The sequence below is a fragment of the Ammospiza nelsoni genome, chromosome 5 (assembly GCF_027579445.1).
Source record: "Ammospiza nelsoni isolate bAmmNel1 chromosome 5, bAmmNel1.pri, whole genome shotgun sequence".
NCBI lineage: Eukaryota > Metazoa > Chordata > Aves > Passeriformes > Passerellidae > Ammospiza > Ammospiza nelsoni.
In genome coordinates, this window is record NC_080637.1 from 68887457 (window position 1) to 68915135 (window position 27679).

The following is a 27679-nucleotide window of genomic DNA, read 5'->3' on the forward strand; positions in this document are numbered from 1 at the left end:
TTTTAAATGTTCTCCTATCATGTTCTTGCTGTTCAAATTTATCTGAATGGATTCTGTTTGGAGAATGTAACATAGATACATATGCTAATAATAAACACAATGATTTATTAACTACATTCAACAGGGAGCCAGCAGCACAGCCTACAATGAATTCCAGACTAAAAGTGGTTACTAATACAGTGTAAAGTTGTGCTTTGTTCCTTCAAAAGCACAGGTATCAAACCAGTGATGCATTCCTCTGCTGGCTCTCTCACTGGTTTGTTTTCACACCCTTGGAATCCATTTGTTAATGTAGCTCAAGAGAATGGTGAAAAAAAAGGAAAGAAAAGGAGTTGTGCTTTCTATTCTAGTAGCTGGAATGGGGGTGGATGGGTGGGTGAAAGGGAAATGAATGTTTCAATCTGATGAAGAAGCACATGCTCTGCTACTGTTTTATCGTGCAGGGTTGTTGGCATTTTCTGAAGCAGTAAATAAGGAATGTCACATAGTTCATCCATCCTGGATTTAGTCCTTCTTATACAGTCTGGCTGTTTCTCCAGTCCTTTAGCTGCACCTCAGACTCTGCCCAGGTGTTTTGGCTGTGGAGTGGACCTGTCCTCCTGCAGGACTTGCAGACTCTGTAAGCCAGGACAGCATAAAGAGGGATGTTTGGTTTTAAGGCCTGTAACATTTGTAATCCTTCCTCTTTCCAATTCCCATGGGTCCTGCCTGTGGAGAGAGCACCCAGGTCCAGAGGTTTGGGCAGGACTCGCCATCCAATGCCATCTGATGGACCACCTATTACAGAGCCTGAGGATTAAACTGCCTACAGGTCCCAGAGATGGTTACAATGATTTCATAACCAACCCAACCTCCAGAGCTACTTGCAAGTACAAAACCTCACGTAAAACAAATGCAACTGACTTCCTAGGGGATAAAACAAAGCCAAACAGAATATCTGGCAAGTTAAATGGTGTCATTTCTTAAGCATGAGGTCTTGAAATATTTTATTTCATTTACTTTCAAGAAACAAGAGTGAACACTGTGGCAGAGGCCTGGATTTAAGAAATGCCAAGGAAAATGAAGAAGCTGCTACAGAAAAACTTGTACTGTCACTGTTGTAATATGGCACTGAAGCTGCAATCTGGTAATGGGCAATAAAACTGAGATGAGGAGTTTGCTTTGCAGAGCACTTAGGTTATGGAATAAAATCACATGCATCAAAATTATGGCATAGCCTCCTGCATTGCATAACGTATTGCATAAGTGAAAATAGAGAATAGCTGCTTCCCATTAAGACTTTGTCACATGGACAGGTCATGGATGCCAACAGGGGATGAAATTTCATGGAGAAAGCAAAACTGAAAAAAAATTTTGATTCAGTCAACATCAAAATCACACTTCATTCAAAGTAATTTTTTAAACTGTTATTGTTGCAACCAGGATAATTGTAACTATAAAAGGCTTGACAGAAGGATATTTTTATGATGTCAAGTGTAAGCCCTTTGGATTCTATCAAAAGATCATTTAAAATCTCTTTGCCTGTAATTTCTCAAGTGTAGTCAGGCTCCTTCTTTCTGTGGATTCTTCTTAGAGCAAAAGGCAAAAGAAATATTTTTAATTGGTTGAGGAGCTCTGGCACCAAAACTATATTAATTAATTGTTTCTAAACATAGAATACATATAGAATTTACTTTAGGCTTATTAAATCTTGCTGCAATACTGAAATTTTCCTTATAGCCTAAACAGAGTTTTACAGATTAAAAGAAATAAAACTGAAGGGAAAGCAAGCCCACACTCTTTATTACATCCATCCTTTTTTAGCATGACAAAATTAAATCAACACCCACATAAAATATAATTGCCAATATCATACCATTTCTTTTTTCAGAGCCAAAGAAGACAAAAATCCATCATTCCCACCTCCAGGTCAGCTGCTCAGCTCTTTTTTCCTGCCAAGATTGCTCTGCCTGCCTCTGCCCAGAAGAGGAGCCAGTGAGAGGAGCCGGGTGTTAGGGACCTCTCACTGAGGACCAGCCTCCCTGAATTTCAAGAGTGCTCAGGAATGTGCTGGATCAGACACCGGGGAGGTGCCTTTTTACATAATTACCACGATTTTTTAGTCAAAAACCACCTCGGGCCCCCTGTGGCTGTGCTGCAGCCTCTTCTGCAAAGTTTTTGGTTATTTAACAGAGGGAAAATACATTGAAGAAGAATGGGTGAGAGGCACTTGGGTGAGAAGGGGCTACAAGCGAGGTTCCCATGTGGTTCCCAGCTGCAGCCCACCCAGCTGAGTGGGAGATCTCAGGGATGGGGCTGGGCACACACCTGGCACTGCCTGCCAAGCCCACAGGTGGTGATGCAAGTGGAATTCACCGAGCAGCTCCGTGGCCTGGCAGCACACAGAGGGATTTATCGCGCCATTGCTTCAGGTAATGCCACAGCAGTGACATCAGGCACCCAATGCAGCAAGGGTTGCTCTCCACTCCTGCTGGTCCTGTCCAAAGGGGTGCCAAAAATCCACAGGGCAGGGGATTTTGGCAGATTCCTGAAGGCAGCCACAGCAGCAGAGGGGAGGGAATGGGGCCTGCATTGTCAACCCTGCTACTGTGTCCTGCTGCTCTTAACAGTATAAAGGCAGCATGGATACACCTGCTGCTGCTGCTGCTGCTGCTACACAGGAATTGTCTTTCTGCTGGCCACAGATACTCCCAGTCCCAGCAGAGGAGCTGCTGGTGCTGGCAGTGCAGCAGGGATGAGGCAGATTGAATTATGAGTTAATCAGTTTCGATCCAGCCACTCTGCTGCTAATCAAATTACCCTGTTCAGCCCAGCACTGGTTGGGAGCGTGTCTGCTCCTGGTGCCAATGCAGCTCAAGTGGCACCCTGATGAATACACAAACTAAATCCACCTTCTCAGTGAAGGCAAGCCCTGGAAGGCTTAAGCCACGCAGAAATCTTTACTGTGGAGCTGTACAGCAAAACACTTCTGGTCCTATTTGTGAAGACTGTACCATTATTTTGTTGATATTACCAAGGCTAAAAAGGATGTACAGAAAGGACGCACAGAAAGATGTACAGAAAACAGCAGTATGCTGATTACCGTGTCAATTTTTCAAATTTTATTTGTGAGGAGCACAAGCACGTGAGAATTGCCTAGGTTGATGATTTGTGGAACTCTGAAAAGGGCCACTTGTGCTACTTTTTGCAGAAGGAGTTAAGGCCTCGCATCAGCAACACACAGCTTCCTCTAAACTGATGGTTTAAAAGTAACTTTAAAAAAAGTATTTAAAACAACACTGTGTTTGCTGGGAACATATTACTTACTCAGGGAATTTTCTTAGTTTTCTTTTCCTTCCTCAATGTAACTTTTGCTTTGTAGCTGCCTGACAGCCATGGTACAAAATCATTTGCTCCTTCTTCAGTACATTCCAGTTGACTTCAAAAGATTGCTGCCGTAAGAAGGAAAGTGTTCGGTTTTGGTTTATTCATACAAAAGAGGAACATGACATAAATAATTTAGATGACACATCTTTGCCCAAGCCTTGTTAACCTGAAAGTTCCCAATTCATGTCAGGGTTCATGTGGGCCCTGTACAGCCAAGGTTCAGCTGCAGCAGCCACAGGCATGACTGAAGTGGCCACAAGATAACACTTGTGTTAAGGGCAGAGGCTGCAAATTCCCTTTCTTTTCAATAATGACATTTACAGAGCAGTTAATTGCATTTCAGGTTGCTTGGCCACTTAGTGCCTCTTCAAATTGCCTAAATGGAGGAAAAACCCACCCTCCTACTTGTTTGTACAGTGCTCACTACACAGAGTCATTGTGGCCCATGATCTTAAAGAATTTTAGAGGCTGTTTGAAAACATGACCTGTGAAAAATGCATATTTTATTATTGGCATTTTGCAAATATTAAAATTAATATTATATGTGTTATGTTAGAAAGTCATGCTGTATTAATTTTCTTAAGTAGTGTGTTAAATATAGTTTTAGGTTATAACATAATGTTGAAATAGAAGCTATGGTATGTAAGATACTTTTTTTACAAAAGAGAGGAATGAGGCACTTGCACCGAGGTAGCGGCCACAGGACACCTAAATCTTTCACAGAAAAAGAATTTATTGCTCTCTTATCAGAAGAAATGAACTTCGTCCTGCCTTGCTCAGCCATGAAGATGCTGTCAGGATTAATAGGAAGAAGCTGACACTGACCAGACAGAATCCTGTGTTTGAATGGAATTTATGCATCGTGTATGAGATGTATGAATATGCAACAGGCTATTGCTGTTAAGGGTTAATCCTCTGTTAATGTGTGTGCTTTTTGGGGCTTATTTTGCCCAGAAAAAGGTAGCTGGACCATCCATAACTCTTTGCTTTTATTGTCTCCTATTGTCCTAAATCCTAATTGTCCAAATTTTTATTACTCTAATTATATTACTAATTTTATAACTTTTAAAATTTTAAAAACAAGTGATTGGCGTTTTTCATACGACTTCATTGCTGTTTTCAGCTTCGCAGGGGGAAATGGAGCAGCAGGCACTGATCTCCTCTACCTGGTGACCTGTGACAGGACCTGAGGAATGGCCTCAAGTTGGTGGAGTTTGGGTTGGCGATTATAAAAAGGTTTTTCCCCCAGGGGTGGTTGGGCACTGAACAGCTCCCCAGGGCACAGCACAGCCTGCCAGAGCCCAAGGCGAATTTGGACAATGCCCTCAGGGACACGGTGCCTCTTGGGGTGCCTGTGCAGGGCCAGGAGCTGCACTCTGTGATACCTGTGGGTTCCTTCCATCTCGGGATATTCTCTGAGATATATTTATCTACCTATAGACAATATCTAAATAAATACATACATCCCAAATATTAACGTGTGGGTGTAACACAAGACTTGAAGAAACGAGCAGCGCAAGCAGACCCGGTGCGTTTTGACCGGCCGGGCGTGTGGAGGAAGGGGCGGCCGTGCAGGACGAGCTTCCCCACAGCACATCGGGCCCCTGGCCCTCGGCGCACACCGAGATCCTCCTTCGTCGTTCCCTTCCTTTCCCTCCCCTCCTCCATTCCTCGCTCCTTCCCTTCCTCCCATCCCGGGAGAATCCACGGGCGGCTCCTCCGGTGCGGCTCGGCCGCTGCAAACTACAACTCCCATGGTGCCCCGCGCGCGGCGGGCGCGGCCACCTCCCCCGGCTGCGGGGGGAGGGGACGACGCGCTGCCCGGGCTCGGGAGGGGCGTGGCCGGCGTCGCGGCCACTCCTCCCCCCCGGACCGTGTGTCGGTTCGAGCTCCCGCCGTCGCCATTTAGCGCCGAGGCGTCGCCGGGCGGCCGCGCTCGGTCCTGCCCGCCGGGCGCCACCCGGACTCGGCTCGGCGGCGGCCCCGGGGAGCGGCAGCCCCGGGCAGCGGCGGCGGCTGTGGGCCGCGGGCAGCAGGAGCAGTAGCTGGAGAAGAAGAAGAGGAGGAGGAGGAGGAGGAGGGTTTCCGGCTCCGCGCGAGGCGGCCGCGGCTGTTGGAGAGAGCGCGGCCCGGCCGCGCGGGCGGTGGCTGCGCCTGCCGGGCGGTGGAGAGGCCGCGGCCGCCATGGGCGCCCCGGTGAGGCGGGGCTGAGGCCCCCCGGACCCCTTTCCCTGCCCTGGGCCTGCCCGGGCCTCTGCCGCTCGGAAGCGAGTGACTGAGCGCGGCCGCTTTCTTGGCGTGCGGGCCTGCGCCCCGCTCCCTCCTCGCGTCCCGGCCCCTTTCCCTCCCCTTCCCGCAGCCGGGCCGGCCCCGCGCTCTCTCCATCGCCGGGAGTAGCTGCGGCCGCCGAGGTACCGGCGTCTCCCCGGTGCTCGGGCTTTCCTTTCTCCCGCCGTTCCCCGCTCCAAGCCGGCGCCCCGTGTCTGCTCCCGGTGCTCCATGTCGGCCCCGCTGCCCGGCTCCCCGCTGCAGGATGGATGCATACGCTGACCGGGGATCCACCCCGCCGGCCCAGCCTCCCAGCTCCGCCGAGAGGAGCCCTTGGGACCCTCCTCTGTTGCAGCTGCAACGGCAGCCGCGGCCGGGCGCGCTCCCCGCTCAGTGAGCGGCCCTTCCCTCGCCTCCCGCCGCCGCCCCGCCACAGCCGCGCTCCCCCGGGGCACCATGTCGGGGGACGCCGCCGGCAGCGGCCCCCCGAGCCCGCGCTTCCTGGTGCCGCCGCCGCCGCCGCCCAAGAACGGTTCCAGCTCGGACAGCTCCGTCGGAGACAAGCTGGGAGCCGCCGAGCACGGAGCCTCGGGCGCCGGCGGAGCGGGCGGCGGGCCGGGCAGCGGAGGCCGCAGTGAGGAGTACCGGCGCCGCCGCCACACCATGGACAAGGACAGCCGAGGGGCGGCCGCCACCGAGCACCGCTTCTTCCGCCGGAGCGTGATCTGCGACTCCAACGCCACGGCCTTGGAGCTGCCCAGCTTGCAGCCCGCAGCGCCCTCGGCCCCCGTGTCGGGAGGCAGCGCGGCTCCCTCGGTGTTCCCCGCCTCGGCTGCCGGCCGGACCCCGTACGCCCCTGCCAGCGTCACCGAGGCCGACTCGCGGCCGCCGCCGCCCGCCCCGCTCCCGCTGGAAGGACAGGCTGCCGAGGAGCCCCCGGCCGCCAAGGATGCCGCCCCGCTGCTGCCCAAGGAGGAGGAGGAGGGGGATGAGGCGGCTGCGCTACCCCCTAGCAGTGTCGCTGGCAGCCTGTCAGCTGCCAGCCGGGAATTCGAGGAGCGGAGAGCGCAGCAGGAGGACATCGAAGAGCTGGAGACCAAGGCAGTGGGCATCTCCCCGGATGGCCGCTTCCTGAAGTTTGACATCGAGATCGGAAGAGGCTCTTTCAAAACTGTCTATAAAGGACTGGATACTGAAACCACTGTGGAAGTTGCGTGGTGCGAGCTACAGGTAAATTAAATAAATAAAAAAATGGGATTTATTACAGTACAGTCACTCTCCCAGGTGCTAGTCATTGTGCTTGAAGGGGATAAAACCCATCAGCTCGAGGTCTGCTTGATTCCAAAGGAGCTGCAAACCTTACCTGAGGCAGTCCTTTGGAAAAAAGGTGCATCCTTTCCATGGAGGCAGTTTGCCTTTTAATTATTTTAAATACTGTGCTCTCTGAAGAGTCTTTTAGCTTTATCATCACAAAACGTGCTGCAGTTCTGTTTTGTATAGCATCTTGCATTTTATGCCTCCAAAAGGTAGCTTGGAGGATTGTAAAATCACTTGTGTGCAGCTTCAGGGAGGCTGAGGGAAGATATGTAAGTGAATGTTGACTTGAGCTACCCTAAACGTTTCAGAATTTGTTGAGGTGCTTTTCTTAAGAAAAAATGTGAAAACATTGATTTCACAGACATTTCGTAGGTAGTGGCAGTGGGTTCTTGTGGGATAGAGTATACACAAGCCATGCAGCTTTAGAAAGCACCCTAAAGTTTAGCCTTTCTGGATGGCTGGTGGGTTAAACTGGGCTAAGACACTGCTCTTTTATCAAGTTTCTAGACAGGGTTCTGTAGGAGCCCAGTCTGAGGATGGCAAGAACAGCCTCAGTTCCCTGCGAGTCACAGCTTGTGTAACAGACACAGGTTGCTGTGCAACAACCTGGAAAGGAGTGGGAAGAGCTTGGAGTACCAGGAACAAATACCTGGTGTGCTGGTTTGTTTTCAAAGCCTCAGAGTTAAGTTAAAAGGTTTAGTGTTTGTTTTTTGGTGTTGGGTTTTGGTGCAGTTCATGGAAGGGCTCATGTAGTACATCTTTATTGTTGTTTGTGTTCCCATCCAATTTAGGGCAGACAAAAGAGCAATGGGTGAAAGTCCCAAAACTCTTTGTAGGGTTTTTAAGCAGTCAGTGGCTCACAAAGATTGGTTGCAGTAACTTTGTCAAAAGCACTTGTGTATCTGTTCCAGTCAAGCTGAGGGAATTTATTAAAAGATTTCTTAATTTGAATTCATATTTGCTTTTGGATGGTTACTCAAGCATTCTACCAGTACCTTGGTTCATTTTGTTATTGCCATTATTCTGTGCTTATCAACTGTGGAGGAAAGCTTCCAGTTTTCTTTGTGACCCTTCAGCATGACCTGCTCCTCCAAGCTAGCTGCATCCTTGCTGTGGTGATCTGTTTCAGCATTGATTTTTAAATTAAAAGTAAAATGATCAATTGTTGGGCTCTGAAGCTTTACTTGTGCAATTTGAGCTGTGAGGAGATTAATAACCCATCAAAATTGTATGGCTTTTATTTGAAATTTTCATCTTTCCAATTGTTGAGTTCTGTGACTTCATCTCTGGAGACTGTTTTAATCTTCACACTTACTGATCAGAAACTAACATCAGCTTGGCATCAATTGCCTTTCACTAATGTTGCCTCTTGAAGTGTCTTCATCATCATCAGTACCATGTGGACAAACTGTCTGGAGAAGCACCAACTTTGAAGGAATTTATTAAAAAAGCTCATTTTTAAGGGACATGTTGCTGGGCTTTCAATTGCTTGGTGAATTTCATGGGTAACATTGAAAATGACAAGTTGCAAAAAGCATGAATGAAAATATTTGCAAGGGGGAAATAGTTGATGTGTTGCTCAGAGGGGAAGTGCATTGCAGGAGTGCCTGGTGGGTGAAGCCAAGCCAGATTCCAAAGGCTGTGTTTTCCTCTCAGGAGTCACTACCAAGTGACAACTTTAAAACAGGAATGTACATTTTATAGCTGTTAAAAGTATTTGCTGAAGGAGCTAGACTCTACAGCTAATAGAATATTTTAAGATTAAATCCTGTTTTATTGTTTGTGGCTAGAAAGAAAAGGAGGAACTCGGTATTTATTGGGATGGTGGGTATGTTCTCTTATATAGGAAAATGTAGTTGTTGATGGGTTGATATTTGTTATGACTGACTTGTATCAAAATGCAATCTGCATTCACAAAGATGGACAGAAACTTAGATGTTAGTGGTTTTCCAGGATGCCATGATTTGATAATTGGTGAACCTTCAAAGCATAATTATTTTATTAGGGAAATGTGAATAATTTTTTTCCATGCTGTGTTACAGTAACCATAACTGACTGATGGTTACTTTTAATTATCTTGAAATAATGTTCCTCAGCAACAGCAGTTTTTCTCAGGCATCCGAGGTGTCCCACCTCCCCAGAGTCTTCTGAACATCACTACTGAAGATTTGTGTTGGTGTCTGGCAGAATGACTTTTTAATTCTGAATAATACAACTATGCCTAATTTTTTGTATGTGCTCTGTAGTAATGAAGATCAAAACCTGAGACTATGACTATGCTTCCTCTCAAAGGAAGTTTAGATGCTGTTTATGAAATGCAGCTTGTGTTTCCAAGTTAGTGAAACTGTGGAGGATATTGCTCATGTCCTCCAGGCTCTTGAATTGCCTTATAATTGAATAGCCCCTTCTGCTTGATAAATTGAGCTATGGAGGAAGTGGAAGGGGGAAGAGCTGAAATTCACTGGGTCACTTACTGGTGCTCTTAGAATGTCCAAGAAGCCAAGGTCATGGCTCTTAATTTTTTCTGCATCTGTGAGTCAATTTTGTTGAATCTAACAAAACTTAACACAGGTGTGACTGATGGGCAATCCTAGTTTACTTTGTGACCTGTCCCTGTGAAGCAAATTGTTACTGAACCTACTTTAAAATATTGTGTGCAGGTGTTCAAAAGTGAAATAGCTGCCCTGCTGTGAGTGTAGTGGAGCTGTGAAGAGCTCAGCAGCTTCTGCCAGTGCTCAGCTTGAGTTGCTGCAAGGCAATTGTTGGTGTAGTGTTGGCCTTCAGACACTTTTATTCCCCTTGTGTGTATTCATCTCAGCTAGAGTTATTCTGAGTCAAGTGTGCCTCCTACTGTTGTCATTAGCACATCTCATAAATTGACTAAAATAGTAGTTAGGGTTACTAATTAAAGGGTTTTTAAGTAGGTAGACATTGACAAAAGGGATCTTTGTAAATGATGTTTGAGCAGTGAGTTTGTCTCCTCTGTACAGTTCAGGTGGTGTTGTGGCTAAAATGTGGTGCCTTCCCCTGATGCTTTAAGTTTGCAAAGTAATACTCATATGCCAGAAGTAGCAAGTCACATTGCTGGCTGCAAAAGCCAAATCTTAGTGCTATTGTGTCATCCCTCTGAGCCCTGTGTGAGTGGTTTTAAATCAAAACTGTAATTTAACTGCTGATGTACAGAACAGTCACTTGCTGGACTGCAAAATCTTCTCCCTACAATTATTGCTCTGGGTTATTCAAATTAGCAACTTTTCACTTAGGGAGGTGCTGGATGGTGTGGAGATAACTTGGGTTCTTTTGAGCTGTGTATTTGTGAGGCATTTGAAGACTTACCTTCATTTGGGCAGTGCTCTCTTAAAGGAGGGTGCACCTTCCTGCTGGTCTGTTGCTTTGCCATTCTTACTCTGGCTTCAGTGCCAGGTCAGGTTATTCTGCTTAACACCTGAGCTGCTGGAGGATTAGGAAGGAACTGGAGGGCTCTCCCTAAGCAATGCAGTGTCCAGGGGTAAGAAATGAGTTGGACAGGTGATAATGGTGCACAGAGTTTGTTGTAGTCGTTGCTGCTTTGAGGGAAAGCTGACTGGAATTTATTGCATCTGAGTAATAAATTGGTGTAGGTTACATGTGTGCACTTCTCTAGCAGATGTCTAACTACAAACCAAGTGCGGTGTGCAGACACTCCAGCTTGTAAATGGATTTTTCTTGCATAGGAAATAGCAATGAAAAACTAGCTGGAACAAGCATAATGCCAGAATTGGATGTGAACCATGATTTTCTCTAGTGCACTCTGGTAAAAATGATAATTCAAGTGACACTTTGTAGCAGGAAGCAGCGAGGTACTAAATAATATTTCCATCTGTCAGTTTTTCTGAGTCTAACAATGTTAACTTGAAACTCGCAGTGCAGGAAGTCGATTGGATGTGATGTGTAGCTTCATTTTTACTGACACTTCAGATTTAATGATGCCTATCTTTATCTCGTGGTCTTAAAGCTGTATTTAATGGTGATTTTAGGTCAGCAGACAGCGGTGGAATGCAGTTTCTGTTCTCTGAAGTATAGACTCCACTGCAGACTTATCATGACAAATATCAGCTTGTTGAGGTCAATGTATAATTCTTAAAATTCTCTATTCTTTCTGGACTGGCAGAACTGAAAATGTTTCAGAAGTTGCACATTCGAGTTTGACAACCAAAAAAGGTCTTGTATCACATAACTGTGGCATCCTGTAGTCTTTTAGTCTTTTTTTTTTTTTCCTTTTTTAAAAAGGTTGCATATTGCTCACTAGGAGTCCTGATTGCAGAGATGCTGGCTCTGATGCACAAGCATGTAGCTACATTAAAGCAAAATGGAAAACCAGATCTAGACCTTTCTGCAGTGAGAGGAAGCTGAGAAGTGTGGACCTGGAATTCATCTGTCAAGCACTGTTGGAAAACAATTACGCTCTGTTAGTTCTGGAGAAATAGTCAATATCCCTAAGCAAATATGCATTCTTTGAAAGCTCTGACTGTGATTTAATTCTGATTATTTGAAAAGACATTTTCTGAAGCTTTTACTGGAAGATCAGGGCCAAGTCTAATGCTATGTGCTAGCTCCTGTGCCTACTCTGTACCTCACATCAGTACAGTGATAGTATAGACTCCACAGAATTATCACTCAGTGATAATTCTGTTCACAAGCTAGTAAAGCATTATGTGGCTGCAGCAGCAGTGTGCCTCCTGTTGGGGACTGCTTCTGGGCCAGCTGTGTCATTGTCACAAACGTAGATTAATCAAGGTATGTGACAATCTGTCAACATCATGCTGTCCTTATTATCTGTTCTGTTTTCAGCTTTACAAATTGTGAAATACAATTTGTGAGATTTTACTTTCAGTATACAGTGGGCTTATGGCACTTTGAGGATGCTGGATTTACAAGTGTGCATATGCAGGGAATTTGAAATTTAGTGCAGTAAAGTCTAAATTTTTGCTGGTTTTCTGTGTCATAGGGCAGAACAAATTACTGTCTTCAAATCTCTGATGTGAAATCTCCTTTAGCTAAAGATGACAACCCAGCCATATTCTTGAGTGTTTGTGCTGTAATTGATACAATTGACAGCTTGATAAATGGCACGGGAAAGGGGCCAGACTAATTACCTGCAGAAGTATAAACAGTGGTCAGGCTCCCTCAGACTTGACAAAGGTGACCCTGAAAGAGAGAAGGCAGCTTTTGAAGTACATTCTGGAGCTGCAGCTGTTAGGAGACCTCTACTTAAGAAAATAATCTTAGCTCAAAGGGATATCACTTTTGGAGATGGCTGTGGGTCAATTTGTAACTGTCTGGTTGTGAGGCAGTAAGTATAATCCAGCTAAGTACATTGTGAAAATGCAGCATTTCTTATGGAAATAAACAGGCTTTTATTTGTCAGTTCGTGTGGGTTTGAGAGGTGCAGAATTAAATCTCTTAAATGAGATTTGTTTTGGGCTGTTGTGGTTTAAAACACTTAGCTTCATAACAAAACTTGTGAGGGCTGAGGAAAAGTACCAGGTCTATAATCTTTCTTTGTAAGGGAAAAAAACCCCACCTGATAAAAGCTCCCTGGAGATATCCTGTACAGAGTCCTTTGAGAGCTGTCGAGCAGAGTAATAAATAAAACAAGCAGTAATAGATCTGTGCTATCTCCATGGATGCAGTGCACAGTACAGTGCAGTTTTCAATGCCTTTTGGTTAGCAACATCCCTCTAGGCCACATGTTCTTTTTCTTAGTTTGTCTTTGGTTTTGTTTCATGCAGCAGCTTGTTAAACATCACAGCTCTGACTGACACTCAGGTTCTCCACGCTGCATGTGACAAAGCTGGTGCTAAGCAGTGGCAGTCTTGGTGCTTCCTGTCATGCATTTCCTGTAAAGATTACCAACCTTTTTTTGAGACTACAGATTGGTTCTTTCAAATCGTGGTTGAGTTGAAATAAAAGTTGAGTGGTTTTCTGTTTAGTTTGTCAGCGTACATAATGGATGTAACATTTAAGTTAAAGGAAAGATAATAAATATCATGTAAATTTGCAGTGCTCCTGCAGCTGGGCATAGAACTTTCTCTTGACTTAGTATGTGCCTGTGGGTTTTGGTGTTGGTGGTGTTAATTTTTAATAGCAGATGGTAGGAAGTTACTGGTTTTGACTCTTGAAACTTCAGATAATGATACTGCGGTTTTAACTAGATCATGATGTGTGTACGCCACACTTGGAAAAATGCTCTTCCAGTACACTTGGAACAGTTTCTGTTCTAAATAGCAGGATTTGTCATGCTGAAAATTGATTTTTTGGAGTAGTTAAAGGCTTTTATCTAATATGAACCATCTGCATATCTTTTAAAATCTGTTATTTAAATTCTTGTCCAAATGAACAAGACTCAGTTTTTATGGCTTCATAAATATTTTTGTGGAAGCTGCTTCCATTCCCTAGGACTGTCTTGTAGGTCATTTTGAGAATCATTTAGAGTGTGTGTTGGACCTTAAAGAGTGTTAGAATGTTTTTGGTCAAGATACTATGGCTGTCCTTCTTTCTGCTTTATTTCCAGTTTCCTCAGTATATCTACAAATTGTCATACCAACACTTCTCAATGTGAGGTTTTAGTTCCCCTCATTCCCTTTGGGAGAGCTGTGGGAAGTAGAGGAGGGATGAGGATTGAGTCTGTGCCTCACCTGAGGTCATGTTAGGGAGCTTGCTCACGTCTTGTCTTGTGGGCACAGCCTGCAGAATGCCCCTCAACTCCATGCTGCAGAGGATTAACTTTGTGTTAATCATGTTTTGTGCTCTGCTGTCCTCTTAACCCAAAAGGAGATCCATGCACCAGGTTCATCACAGGTGTTGGCAAATCTTTTTTTCTAAAAAGTCAGAATAAAGTAATGGCTGGAATGCAGTGACCAAAATTCAGATTCAGTTCTTAGGCACACTTCTGGACTTCATCCCCCTTGTCGTTTTCAGCTGGTGATGGCAGGTGCATTGCACATATCCAGATTATTCTGAAGTGCTTCAAGATTTGCTTGGGGAATTCCAAGCAGCACTGCATTACTTTGACTGGCTCAGGAATAATTTATCATGTTCTCAGGTGATTTTTTGGCAAAGGAAATGGCAGCCTGATAAAAACTGGACTGGTAGTGTTATGTTGTTATATCATAGCCTTTCAGAGGCTGTGTGAGTATTAATATGTATCTAAAGCAGTAAGCAGTTTTTACAAGGATATGGCATTCTGAATCACTCAAACTGCTACATTTGAATTTGTCATTTTAGGTCAAAGCAGAATCTTTGGGAACGCTGCCTTCACACTTAGACTCTAGAAGTCCTTTAGAAAGGATGTTGCATGCTTGATGGCCTTGTAACTAAAATATCCATGAGCTTTCAAAATGATGTGTCAATGACACCAGAATAAATGTGCTTAAATGCAGGTGATGCTATTTTTTTCCCATGATCTGTGTGCCCCAGAGCATGGTTCCGAAGTCACCTGGTTCATCTATTGGGAATCTCTGGGCAGCAGTTCTCTGGAGTCTGTTCTCAGGACAGGATCACTGTGGTGCATTTCAAGTCTTCTAATTTTGCAAGTGTTTAGCAGGCCTCCTCAGATGCTACCAGTAAGATTAAAACAAAGAGGAAGCTTTGGAGATTCCAGTAGCATCCACATCACAAGTTGTGTTTGGAGCCATAGCCCAGTGTGGTTCTGGTCCTGTTGCCTCTGTTAGACAAGCAGTCACTGACAGAACCTTTCAGCAGGTCCCTGCTGAGCTGCTCTCCTCCTGCTTTAGCAGGCACTGTGGGAAATGAGCTTTGTTAGACCTCTTAGGTGATGTAGGAGTTATATTGTTTCGATTTAGCTGTTCTGGATCATCCCTTTCATCTGCATGTTTCAGCCATTTCTAGTTTCACTGCCTGAGAAATTGAAGATAGTGAGTTCTGATAGCAGGCTTGGGGCTGGTGGCAGAAAGCAGAAAGGTCAAGGTGGAAAAACCCAATTGTGCAATTGGTAGAATGTGAAAAGCATAGGAATGGCAGTCTCTTTGTGTGTAGCTGGGGAAAATCTGAAACAGCTTTGCTGAGGTAAGTGAAGGGTAGTACAAAGCTGATGCCAACAGCCATGTGCACTTTGTCTGGTTTTGGCCAGTTATTGCAGCCTTGTGATAGTTTAAAATACCCAGTTGATGGGGTTACCCAGCTTTCCTTGGACATTTTCCTCTCTAAGGAGGACCTGTGACTTTCCTGTGCTGATTTGTTGGTGGCAAGTTTGTGACCCCAGTCTGAGTGTATTTTGACTGCTTCTGTCCTGGGGGATAGACTGATGACATGCAAACAATAACACCCAAAAATTACTATTAAAAGCTTCAGCAATCCAGGCTGATTATCTTAAGGATCTGGGAATCTATGTGAGCTTATGTAATATGCATCTGTTAATGGCAATTTCTGAACAGTTAGCAGGTTTTGCTTAAATGTTACAAAATGTTACCATGTCTGTTTTCAAATCTGCCTCTTTTTAAATGAGACTTTTATTCTAACAAATATTTTCCAACATAGAACTATTTTTGGTTTCTCTTGATCTTTATTCAGCTGCTTATGGTATGCTTTCATTTGGGAAATGTAGGTTATCTATGTAAAAATGCAAGATGTTAAGTTAATGTGCTTTGTTGTAGCTAATTTGAACTTTGTCTAAGAGTCCTCCTTAAATTAAGAATGTCATTATGAGGCTAAACTTGACGTAGAGAGTTCTTGCAGCAGTCCAATCAGATAAATATCCTACTGTAAGAAATACTGTCTGAGAAGTGATTGATTTTTTTTTTTTTTTTTTTTTTTTTTAAATATTGCCCCTCTAGATGTAGTCAAGTAGAGATTGACAGTATGTAGAATGGCTTTTGAGGGCAGGCTTTTTATTTGCATTTATCATGATTTGGGGCTTAGTCAGTCATTTGGTTTGCCAGGAAGAGTATGCTGAAAAGGGAGAAACAACAGAAGTGTCTGATACAAAACTAAGACTTGAAGTTGAGTTTTAGAATTATTTTTTTCTTCCTGTGGCTTTCTCTACTTCCTTTATGTGCAGCTTGAGCTTCTTTCTGCAGACTCAAAAGCAGAAATGAATGTTGGGTTGTGCCAGGAGGGGTGAATTGTACAGGGTGTTTGAATTTGAAATGTTTTGCCTCTTGATGGCAGCAACTGTGAGCCAGTTAAGGTGATGGTGTGATTTCTTCTGCTGATCTCTTTATACAAGCCTGAACATATCTGAGAGCTTCAGTGTTCACCCTCAGGAATAAAAAAGGAAAAAATAAGTGAAGAGCCTCAAGGTTGCTGCTGAAGACTTAAATGCTGTAGCACCCCAGTGTATTGTGTGTGTTCTGTACTTGAAGATTGGTCACAAATTGTCTTTTTTACTCAGGTTCCCTTCCAGCATTTCAGTGCAACTGAACGTGACTAACTGTGTATGATAACACTTCAGATAGAAAAACAGCCACTTGCCTTGATTTTATCTTGGGATTGTGGTTCAAAAAAAGTGGTGTTCTTCCTTCCATCCAGTATGCAATCTTATTTCTGAAAGTTGGGCCAGTCACAGAAAACCTAGCAGGACTGAAGTTTGATTTATTTGTGTTGGAGAGTCTGAAATCTGTTTTTATTATTGATCTAAGTGCTTTTTTTCCCCCAATAAACTTTGAGAGTTAAATAGCGTTTACAAGACAGAGGTGAGGAATTCTTAGGATGTACGTGACATTTCAAAGTTTTAGGACCAGGCAAGTTTAAAACTATGAATTGATTCTGAGAGTTCCTATTGCTATGAATGGTTAATTCATGAAAGTATTATTTTAATACTTGTACTGAAGCTTGTGGATTTCTTGCCCACTTTTTGCCAAAATGCTTCCTTTTATAGTAATCTCTTATTGAGTAAGCTACCTACTGTGGATATACATCAGTTGGTGTTTTCTTTACAGATTAAATATTTGTGTAACATTCATGAACAGGCAAAATTATTTTTTGGGTGCATTCAGGCTGTAAGCTCCACAAGCCCAGCAGCCTTTAAAGCTGAACATTTTGCTGCTATTTGTTGTGGGTTCTTTAGTATTGTGTAGTCAATTGTGAATGTGCACATTTCGTCTTTGAAAAGCTTTGTGACCATAATTTAAGTGTTTGAAGGAATTTTTTTTGGAACTGGGGAGGCATCTATCCCAAACCAGCATCGGTGGCCTAGTTGGTGGGTAGATGACTAACTGCTCTGGAAGGTCTTCTGGGTCAGTTTTCTGAGATACATAGTTGAGTTGGTCTGAAGTGTGAGAAAAACTTTATAGTCTTGCTGCTCCAAATATCGAGGTTTTGTGAAAATTCCCAGTGTACCCACGATATAAATGGTTTCTGCTTGATAAACCTGTACTGCAAAAATATGTTATTTGTTGGCCTCTGGGAGAAGGCATCCTTAGATTCTAAACCATACGAATGATTGGGTTATGAGTTGGAAATGGGTGATAAACTGATTTGGAATACAGGAAAACTAACACTAGTGTGAACAGTGATTATGTCAAATGGGAAGGAAAGAAATGGTTCAGTTTTGTGAAGAAAAGGAGCTTTAGATTAGGTTGGGCTAACCAAAGGGAGTAAGCCAGGATCAGCTGTGCTAGAGCAGTTGGCTGTACTTTCAACATGAGCAAAATAATTCCCCAAATTCTTTTGTGGAAGGCTCTGTTATTTACTATTACTGCAGATTGCTGGTTTTTGTTCTGAGTTGTTCAGCTGAAGGTTTACTTTGCTTTGCTGAAGGTTTGTAGTGGTTTGACCTCTGTCAGAAACCAGTTGTGGCTTTTAATGTGGCAGCTTATAAGATAATACCAAATTTCTGAAGTATGCTTGTGATGTGTGATTGTGCTGTTGTAGCATGTCCAAAACTGTGTATTGCTCAACTTCTGCTCTTGATAACTTTTTGCAACAAACCACATGGTTTGGGTAACCGTAGAATTTGAAGGCGTGCAGCTACTTTAAATAAAGAGCTGATAACTAGCAGGTAATGACGCAACTGATAAGTGTTAACTAAGTCGGTGTGCATGACTGCAGTTCCAAAGCAGCAGGCTGTGAATGTAGCCATGTTTTAAGTATAATTTGTCACTTAAGAGGGGTATGAAATCTGAGGAAGTTGGCATTGGAATTTAGAATGGAAAGAATGAGTTGGTTGATGATGTAGAGAGCTATTTTCCACTTTCCCTTTGACTTCTGTCCTTATCTTCTCTGGCAATAATATTCAGGGAAGTGCTATCTTTTGTTTCTCTTGTTCCTGTGTGGGAATGGTAATTGTTCTTGCTTTTTACCTGTTCAGGAAATATCCTCATTTCTCCCCCGTGCTCCAACACAACAGTGTATCAGTCATTGCCAATGTCATTTTTTGCTTTATTTTCTAACCTTGGCCTTCCTGAATCCTTCTATGGTCCCAGTATAAGCCATCTGGCAAAACAAGGGTTTTATTTTCTCCCCCTGCTCCCTCTTGCACTCTGGAATGAAGCAGATTTTGTTATCTGTGTTCAGCTACCCTATGTCAAAGAAGAATGAGTATGCTTAAAACCTGCATCTAAGCTTTGACTCCTGGAACTGCCTCATCCAAACTTAGATTTTCCAGCTGGTAAGTCAATCTTATCCATGGAAATGTGCTTACTGTTCTCTTGGGAATTTGCTTTATGCTCTTGCCTTCTCCCTTCCCCCTTCTCAAGCCAGATTTCTTTCCAGGAAGGGAAGAAAAATCCATGGACTAGATTGAGCTTCAGCTGAATAGGGTGTCTCATTTCAGATATACTTTCTGCAGCTACTCAAATGAGCAAAACACAAGTGACAGCTGAGTGGTCTGTTTGCCATGGGTCAAGGGCAGTCCAGCTCAGCAGTTTCCCTTTCCTCTTCCCCAGGTTTTGTTTGGAAGCAGTAGTGATTTGCCATTTTATATAGTCATCCTCTTGTCATAAAGACCAGATGGAAATACATCAGTTGTTTCATGTATAAATATTCAGTCCAACAGCTGTGAGTTTATCAGGAGTCACTGGGATCACAAGCTGGTGACCAAATTGTTTGTTTAGAGGGCTGTGAGCATTACTCTCACTTGAAATAAACCTGTCCCATGAAAATTTTAGAAATAGTCCAAGGCCTAATTAAAGAAGAAAGAATGAATGTGAGGCATTTAAGTGCAAAATCTTTTTGTTTTTGGATGAAATTTTAACTTTTTTCTAATTACAGTTATTTTCCTAGGCTGATGAAAATGTTTCATCCAGTGGTCCTGTACTCTACTGACACTGTTTCTAAAGTAGCTAAAGGATTGCTCTGAATTCTAAATCTCCTTTTCTTTTGTAGTTTTACTAGGTAAGAACATTTATCCAGAATATCACCCCTGGTCTTTTGGCTGGTTGATAATCCTCAGTCTATGCTCCAATACCTATTTCTGGCAAAAAAGCTGTGGTACTGTGTGATTCTGGCTAGCAATGAATTGAGTGTAATGAAAGTTGTAATAAATCTACTTGACACAGATTATTAAGAGGGTTAACCTGATTTTGCAGGTTGCAGAGGGTTTTTTGTGCAAATAAGCCTATTTGTTCCAATAATATTGAGAAAGGGAAGGGTGGGGAAGTTTGCCAATGGCCATTGGCTATTTGGTTACAAAATGTCATGTGTTCCATGGGCTGCTGAGCATAATGTGAAACAAAGTGCTGTAAAAAAAAATGTTGAGTGTTAAGTCCATGACTGAAAAAGCACTTTAATGGGAGAATGGGCATGGTCATTAACTTAAAATAGCTTCTCTGCAGAAAACTATTGTAAAGCAAGATTGTAGTTCTTGACTAATGAAGACTGCATAGGACTGAAACTGAATTAGAAAGGAAACAAAAATTTGCAGTAACTGCAGACTGTTTAAAACCATAAACAAACGGAGAAATTGACCATGATTTAGTGAAACCACCTGTTTCTCAAACCTTGAGAGGAATTCTGCCTGTTGCTCTGAAAAACCTTCTTGTTCAAAGGGGTAGCTAAGACATTTTTCATGTCTATGCTTTTAGACAACAGAACAATAAATACAATTGACCACACTGCTAGTTCCTAGTCTCTGCAGGGCTTCAAGAAATAACCCCTTGAAACAACCCACCAAAAAAAGATAAAAAGAAAAGAAAATGGTAAAACACTGTCTGGTTAAGGTGCTGCTTACATCTCACTTTTGCCTCCCAGTACATTGTGTTTCAGAAATGGTTTCCAGCTTGAATTCATTAATTCAGTGCCTCTGCAGTAGAAGCCTGTGCAGCCACTCTAAAACCAGTGATTGCAGCTCTACAGATTTGGAGAGTCTAGTGGGAGTTAGGGAGGCTGAAGCTGTGTTGGAGACTTTTAATGTGGATTTTGTGGCCTTTGAAGCGCGTGCTTTCTTCAGTGGAAACCTCCTCTTGTGTTTGAATCCGTACAATTGGCCTAGACTCAAGGAACAGAAAACATGCACCTTGTAAAAACTGTGGACTTTTTCTCCAAAATCATGAGGGACTTCAGTTTTCCCTGTTCTCTGACTTTCTATGAAATAACTTGTCTGGAATAGTTCATATTCTGATAGATGTTGGTGTTTTTTCAGCTGCATATTGGCACGTGATCTCTTGCTTTGGTGACAGCAAGCTAGGAAGTCTTTTATGTGGAGCCTCATGTGAGTGGTTATTTTGTAGTTTGGTGTCAGGTTTGCAGTTTGAGAATCTGGGAGTCCTCAGTGTGTGCTCCCAAAAGCAGCAAGTGCAGCAGTGGGCCTGGCTGTGTTTTGTGGGCTTTGAGCAGTCTGTCACACATCCTGGGACAGCAAAATATCTTGAGCCTTGAATGATGGCTTGTGTCAAGCAGAGATCAAGGGTCGTGGTGCTGTGCACTTTGGCACATCCTGGGACACATTCATCAAAGATAAGAGGGGTTGACTGTCTTATTGGGGAAACAGAGCTGAATTAATTTCCCTTTTTATCAGTTTAGTTTCACTTTATTGTAGGCATCTGTGGCTGTTGCATTGTTAGATTTTTAGTTCTTCCTGAATGGTGGTAGTACAGAGATTGCTCGTATCCAGCCACATGCCCAACAGGACCATGACTGGTGATGGTGTAACTTGGAGACTCCAAATAATCACACTTGGGTTTTTTGTTTGGTTGGTTTTTTTTATCCTTTTCCTATTGAAATCCTTGTCATGAGTTTTGTTTACTTCTGTGTTCCTAGCTATTCCTGTTGTAGCATCTATGGAAAAAAGTTTGATTGGATGAGGAATCTTGATTTACCTGCTTTGTAACTCTGTTTCTAATTCAGTGTCTGACTAGCACTAATGATGGTGTAAGTTAACTCTAGGGAACTATCTGATTATTCCATGACAACTATGCCAGTTTGCCTGAAAAAGGGATGCTGAGTAAACTTAACAAGGCTTCTCAGTAGAGGCCCTGCAGCCACTTTCCATAGTTATTACTGATTTGGGATAACATTAGGTTGTTATGCCTTATAGGTTGTAGGCATAAAGTGTGGTTTTCTGTGATTCTGAGGGTTGAGGAGATCATATGTGTTGTCAAGTTTCCCACCTTGCTGTTTCCTCATCTTCTCCTAAGCAGTGAACTTATCTTTCTGGATCATTGTGGATCCAGTTTGGATGTTGCAGCTGTGGAGCTTTGGCTGCAAAACACCTTCTGGAGGTCCTAAAGGGTACTTAAAAACGTGGAATTTTAGATGCTGTGTTTGGAGTGTTGGTCTTTAGAAAAGGCAAACTCAGTGCATCAGTAGTTTTCTGTTTTCACTCAGAAAGGGATCTGCAAGTGAAGCAATAGCTGCTGTTAGGTCTTTTCAGTAAAAGCATTAGAGGGGTGTGCTCTCATGCTGAGTAACTGGAAATGCAAGCATTGGATGCAGTGAGATGAAGCTGCCAAAAGGAAGTTGTTCTGGGGACTTCCTTGGGTCAAGTGATATGAGGTGACACCTTGCTTACTTTTGCACTCTCTGTGTGTTGCTGTCAAAAATCCTGCTGCAACAATTTAATATTTCAATGTTCAGTCTGAGACTTGGTGGTGATGCCTAAAATGTTGGTTAAAATTATTGATAAGCTCCATATGACTGAATTTTGTTGCATTACCACCCATCAGTTGCATAATGTATCAGTTGATACTCACTTTACTTCTTCTGAAAGTATGAAAATTACCATCTTTCTTTAATGTTCATTCTGCAGTTCAGCCCTGTAATGGTCTGTAATTTTTCAAGCTGTCTTTGGAAGAAGTGTGTTGGTAATGCTCTGTATTTACACAGTGGTCATCTGCTTTTGAGTTCTTTATTGGTACACATGGGACTAATACATGAGGCAGCACCACTTCAGATTGAGTCCTGTCACAAGGGCCTGCTCTCAGTTCCCAGCTGGTGTGTGCCTTCACTACCTGGGCTGCAAATTTTCAAGCCAAGTGTCTGTCTTGAGCTTAACTGTTTAAAAAGCTTCAGCCAAGCTGTTACAGGTGCTTCAGAGAAAAATGCTTGCTTTATTGCATCCACTGGCACCTTAAATTTTTTGCCCTTGAGAGCTGTGAAGCAGGGATCTAAAAGTAGTGTTGAGACAGGTGTGTTGTCTCTATGCTGAGGGGATACTTCCAAGTAGAGTTTTCAGATGAAAAAACTTTGAAAGAAGTGACATTTTCTAGATTAGATTTACTTGGAAACTACCTTTTTTTTTAAATTCTGAGGACTTGATCCATGTTCTAACCTGTGAATAATCTGTGTCACCATCTGTATGATGCTGTATGAAGCAGTTTGTTGAACTTACTCAATGTGTTGGCTTTGTTTCACAAATATATAATTACCTTTTGTACAGGATGTGGCAGTCAACCCCTCAGGATGGGAAATGCAGGGTACAAAGCTGTACAATGTAATTCAGTTCACTCTTTTGTGTTGCAACTGTTTAAGCTAGGAAATTTTAATATCCTCAGAAATGGCTTGCTTCATCATGTTGTGAGTTTCTCTGGAGAAATAGGAATTGAAGTTTTCAAGCAGAAAATCTTTTGTGGAACAGCAGCCTCTTTATTTGTACAAGCAGCAGACTTTGCAGCTGTTAATCTCAGCAGTCAGATATGGAGAAGCAGCTTTGGTACCAATATGTTGTAATTTGTCATAAGGAAGCATCTGTAAAAATACACTGCTCAAATTACTTTGGCTGTAGTCAATTCAGATCTTGAAAGATGAATTTTGTGTTATTTTAAAAGCAAATGCCCTAATCAAAATGTCTGCTTTCCTATGAGCTCTGAGGGGGGAAAATGGTATAAAATAATGGAATATATATCTTTGATTTTTACCAGATTTGGTAAAAATCCTTTTTTATTCTTTTTATCCAATGTGTTCTAAACTGTAGAAGTTTGTCTATTTGTACTTTGTTCTTTTAAAAGCCTTGTGGATTTTTCACCTTAAACTGGACTCTTGATGTTCAGGATTTAAGTAAAACAGCTACCAGCAAACAGTGTTGTTACACAGATGGCTGAGTTAGAGAATTGTTTGTGGTGTGTTATTTTTTCCCTTTTTTTATGCTAGAAGTCATGATTGTACAAAAGGAGAGGAAGTTAAACTCCAAAGAAATGTATATAAATGAAAAAACTGCAAAAATCTATTAATAATCTGAACATAGCTATAATCAGAGTACTACTTGACTGCTTTTAGTTTTGTTTTAGTGTTTAGTGTCTAAAACATTGGATGGGAATTCTTTTTTAATTAGCTCAGAGCCTGGTCTGTGCTTTGTCTCATGTTGTTTGCCTTTCCTGGGAAGTGAAAACTTGAAATTGTGTTCTGGAAGGAAGGAGTTGCAGGAGGGCATAACAGGAGAAGGCAGTTATCCCCTGGGTTGCCTGAGTATTATCTTCAATTTTAAAAATGAAATTCTGGGTATAACTCTGATAATTTTGGTATGAAGCTACAATCTCTTCTATGGTCTTAAGATTTCAGTGTGTTCCTACAATACCATTCCATTCCACTGCCTGTCATGGAAAAGCATCCTGTTTCCACAAGCCTGATGATTGCCAGTAGATCTCTTGTGAAATCCTTATTTAGGCACAGGCATACTGAAGTCGTTGAGATAAGAAGAGTTCATAGTGGCATAAATTTCAGTTTCCACCTCACATCCTCACATGTGTGACTAATTGTGAGATGGAGCCATTTGCACTGAGTCAGCAGTTCAGGATGGTGAGTGTGCTCCAGCTATCTCACTTTGGTCTCCATTGAGCATTCATTTGCTCTGCAGACAGAGCCAAACCAAATGGCTGTGGGAAACTGCAGCAAAGTGCCTGGAGTATGGACCAGGTCTCTCTGAGAGAGTGTGCTTTGAAATGGGAAATTACAAGAAAGATCTGTGAGATCCAGTGTGTGTTGGAAGCACAGGAGAGATTAAAATAGCATCAAACCCTGTCAGCCTGTGTAGGCAGAGTGCTCAGGGCAAGAGCAGGCGAGGGGGGAACTGCAGCCCTTTGCAGAGCAGTCTGGATTTTATTACTTGCAGAGTGAAATCACAAGGGGAATGTCTGCTTCTGATGGACAGATATGTTGCAACTCATTCTGAAGATGCGTGTTCGTAAATTTTTCAGCCTGCTAACAGCTTTGAAGATAGGACTGTAACTCTGAGACTGTGATTCATCTATCCAGCTCCTCCTTGTTGCTTTTGTCCTTCTTTCACAATTCTATTGAAGATGGTGCTGTTAATTATAAATTTTGAGTTTTAACACTTGCTGCTCTGTACTGTAATATTATTTGCTGCCTACTGAAGCCTCTTTCCAATAATTCTGAGGTGCTGCAAACACAGGTTCTTCCATTTGGCCCTTGCTTTTACTAAACAATTAGCAAACAAGGATTAAAAGGTCCTTGTCTTCCCTCTGTTTCCTTTGAAATAACTCAGTTTCAGGGGCCCAGACTAAGAAACAAGATATAAACAAAACCCCCTGTGGTAATAGCAAGAACATTACCTTAGAAAGGCTCTTAAGTTTTGAGGATTTTAAAACTGCTTAATGACACTTCCACCTTTCAAGCCCCTGTGAGAAGAGGCTTTAGAATTGAGCTCTCAAGAGATTTTCACACAGCTGTCCCTCCAAAGTACTGAGATCTGTGTTTGGATCACAGCCATTCTGTGGAAAAATCGTTTTATATTGATAGGGTCTTCAGGAGGAAACAATTACGAAGCTACCTGATAGTCTTTAAAAGGAATTGGTGAGGTTTTCATCAATGTCTCTAATAATAAGCATTCAAACATTAGAAATTTTTTTGAAAGTTTGTTTTGGCACTAGGATTGGTTTTGAGTTAATTGAAGAAAACGCTGGAGTAGTAACAGAACTGCAAAAGAATTATTTCTCAGGTGCTTCCAGTGTGCTGCTTATGTGGACTTGTGGTGCCTCTGTTCACATCCTGTTTGCTGGGAGTTGGACAGGAGGCTCTTATTCTGAAAATGAATATGGCTGCTGTGTGAGACATCTGTTCAGAGATCTGTGTCCTGTCTCTGCCTGTGAAAAAGGGGGTTTGTGTGGCCTTTGTTATCTCCAGACTGGGGGCTGACTCTGTGGCAAGAGCAGGCCTGTGTACTTGTTAAAGTACTGTTCAGTGGACTCAGGCTCAAACCAGATCCAAGTGTCTGTTATCTTTATGATACTGTCTTGAGCTTAATTAAAATGGTTTTGCTGGGATGTTGTTTGGGGTTGTGTGGCAGGGCAAGGAATTTAAATTAAACAGAAATATGGACTATCTTCAATCCACTTAGCCACTCTATCCCCACAGAAATGTACTTGTTGCCATTGAAAGAAGGGATGCAGTACCAGAGCAGCTTTTCTCACAAACTGCTTCCCTTTAATTCCAGCTTCCATAGCTTTTTGTGTGTGCATACTGCCTGAACACATGGATTGTGTCTCAGAGCCATTTTACTAAAAACATTTTCATATAGCTTTTTGTCTAAGGGAGCTTGTTCAATGTTAAACATGATCACTAGTTGCTAGTTTTTGTATAAGATGTACAGAATATTAGATATTTCACTGTATGGATACATTGTTTGAATATTTTGAAGGTGGTTTTTTGGATAAAGCGCTTTAGTTTACAATTAAACTGAATTCTGAACTGCATGTAGAATTCTTCAGTAGGACAAAGTAGGAGGTAAATTGAAAACAAAGAAGCCTGTTTGCAGGTTGTGATGACCCATTTAAGGCAGGCCCCTTGAACCATGGCATGCACAGGCATTATAGTTTGTCTTCAAGAAATTCCTTCCAGTGTTCCTGTTCAAACAATTGAAATGAAGTGGCACCAGACCAAGGACAGACAGTATGTGACTAAAGCACAATGTAATGAGAAACAGACTTTTTGGATAAGCTGTGGCATTTTGAATAGCTGATTCATAGATAACATGTTGAGTATCTGAGGCCTTCTAGGTCATGGTTGGTCTTCTGGCAGTGTGGGATATTCCCAGTAGTGTTCTTTGGAAAAAATGCTTGGATTAATACGGGATAGCCTTGCCAGTGGGAATACTGTGTGTGTAGTTCCCAAATCCAAAGGGAAAAGAAGTCTTAAACTTCATCTGTTCATCTTAAACTTTATCTAGTGCTTTTTCCTAGCTGTGTGTTTTGTCTCCCTTTCAGGATTACTCTCTTGATGCTTTGATCTCACCTGTTTGACAACATTGAATTTTAGTTGCCAGTGGCTTTTCTTGCAGGCCAATCCAACACTTCAAGGATTTGTGTGGATTTTTTTTCCCTTTCATCCTGTGTAAAAATAGTACTTCTGTGTCCAAGCTGTGCATGTTATTACTTCCATTCAGAACACAGCAAAAGCCTGGCTGTTTTTACGTATTGTATCCTGTATTTCATTAGATAATAGGAGCTGAGTGATCCCTTCAACTGCATTTCAATTACACCTTGTTTTCTCTTATATTTTAATGTCTTTTAAAATCGTTCAGGATTGAATTGCAAAGCAAGTTAAGCTTCTGGATGCAGGGTATGCTTCATCATGCCAGTTTACTTAGTTGTTCATCCTACCACTATTCACTGTTAAAAATTGGAGTGTTGTCTCTCTCCTGACTCAACTCTACTCAAATTCCTTGCTCTGTGAAAGATAATGATATTTTTAAATTTACATATCAGTAAATTAAAATATTAGTGGTTCATTTGGTACTGTCTGCAATATTTGTGACTTTGAGTAATTTTTTAGAGGCAGCCCTGGTGGAGTGTCTCTGATGTATATGGTGTTATTGTGGAACTCTGTAGTAAACATGCAAGTGATGCAAGAAACTGATTTCATAAGTCAACCTTTTGGGTAAGCATGGAAGAGTTATTAATGCTTCCCTTTATGAGAACCCTGAGGTGAAGATGGGCATTCTGGAGATCACAGGTGCTTCCCCAGTGTGTTTTAGGACTTTGTTTGTGAAATGCTGCTGCTAATACTGGTATTTATGGGAAGTATGTCTGAGTTCTCATCTAGGACAAATTTTGGTCACCCCTTTAAACTCATTGTTTCTGGATCTCTTTAGTCTTTCCCTACAGGAGATCCCTTTTTGATTTCTTCTGTTTTGCAAGAACATGCAGAACACCACGTTATTTGTGGTTTTTTTCTTGGATCCCTGAAGGATCTCTGAATGAGAGATCTGTCTCTGAATGAGAGATGTCTGGCATGGAGTTTTTGGTGATTGTTGTAAGGATTTTCTCTTGGCTACGAGTACTTGGCCTACACTTCATATGTCATCCTGTCATAACTGATAGTAATCCACAGTTTTGTAAAT

The 27679-nt window shown here is 42.5% G+C and overlaps 1 protein-coding gene across 4 annotated transcripts in view; it reads left to right on the forward strand.

The window, feature by feature from the left end:
* The first annotated feature begins 5311 nt into the window (after positions 1–5311).
* WNK1 (WNK lysine deficient protein kinase 1) overlaps positions 5312–27679 on the forward strand; it is a 98172-nt gene continuing 75804 nt past the window's right edge. For all 4 annotated transcript variants that reach the window (XM_059472807.1, XM_059472803.1, XM_059472804.1 and 1 more), the window contains exon 1: positions 5312–6864. In XM_059472807.1, the coding sequence (XP_059328790.1) occupies positions 6091–6864 (774 nt within the window). In that variant the 5' untranslated portion in view covers positions 5312–6090. The remainder of the gene's footprint in view (positions 6865–27679) is intronic.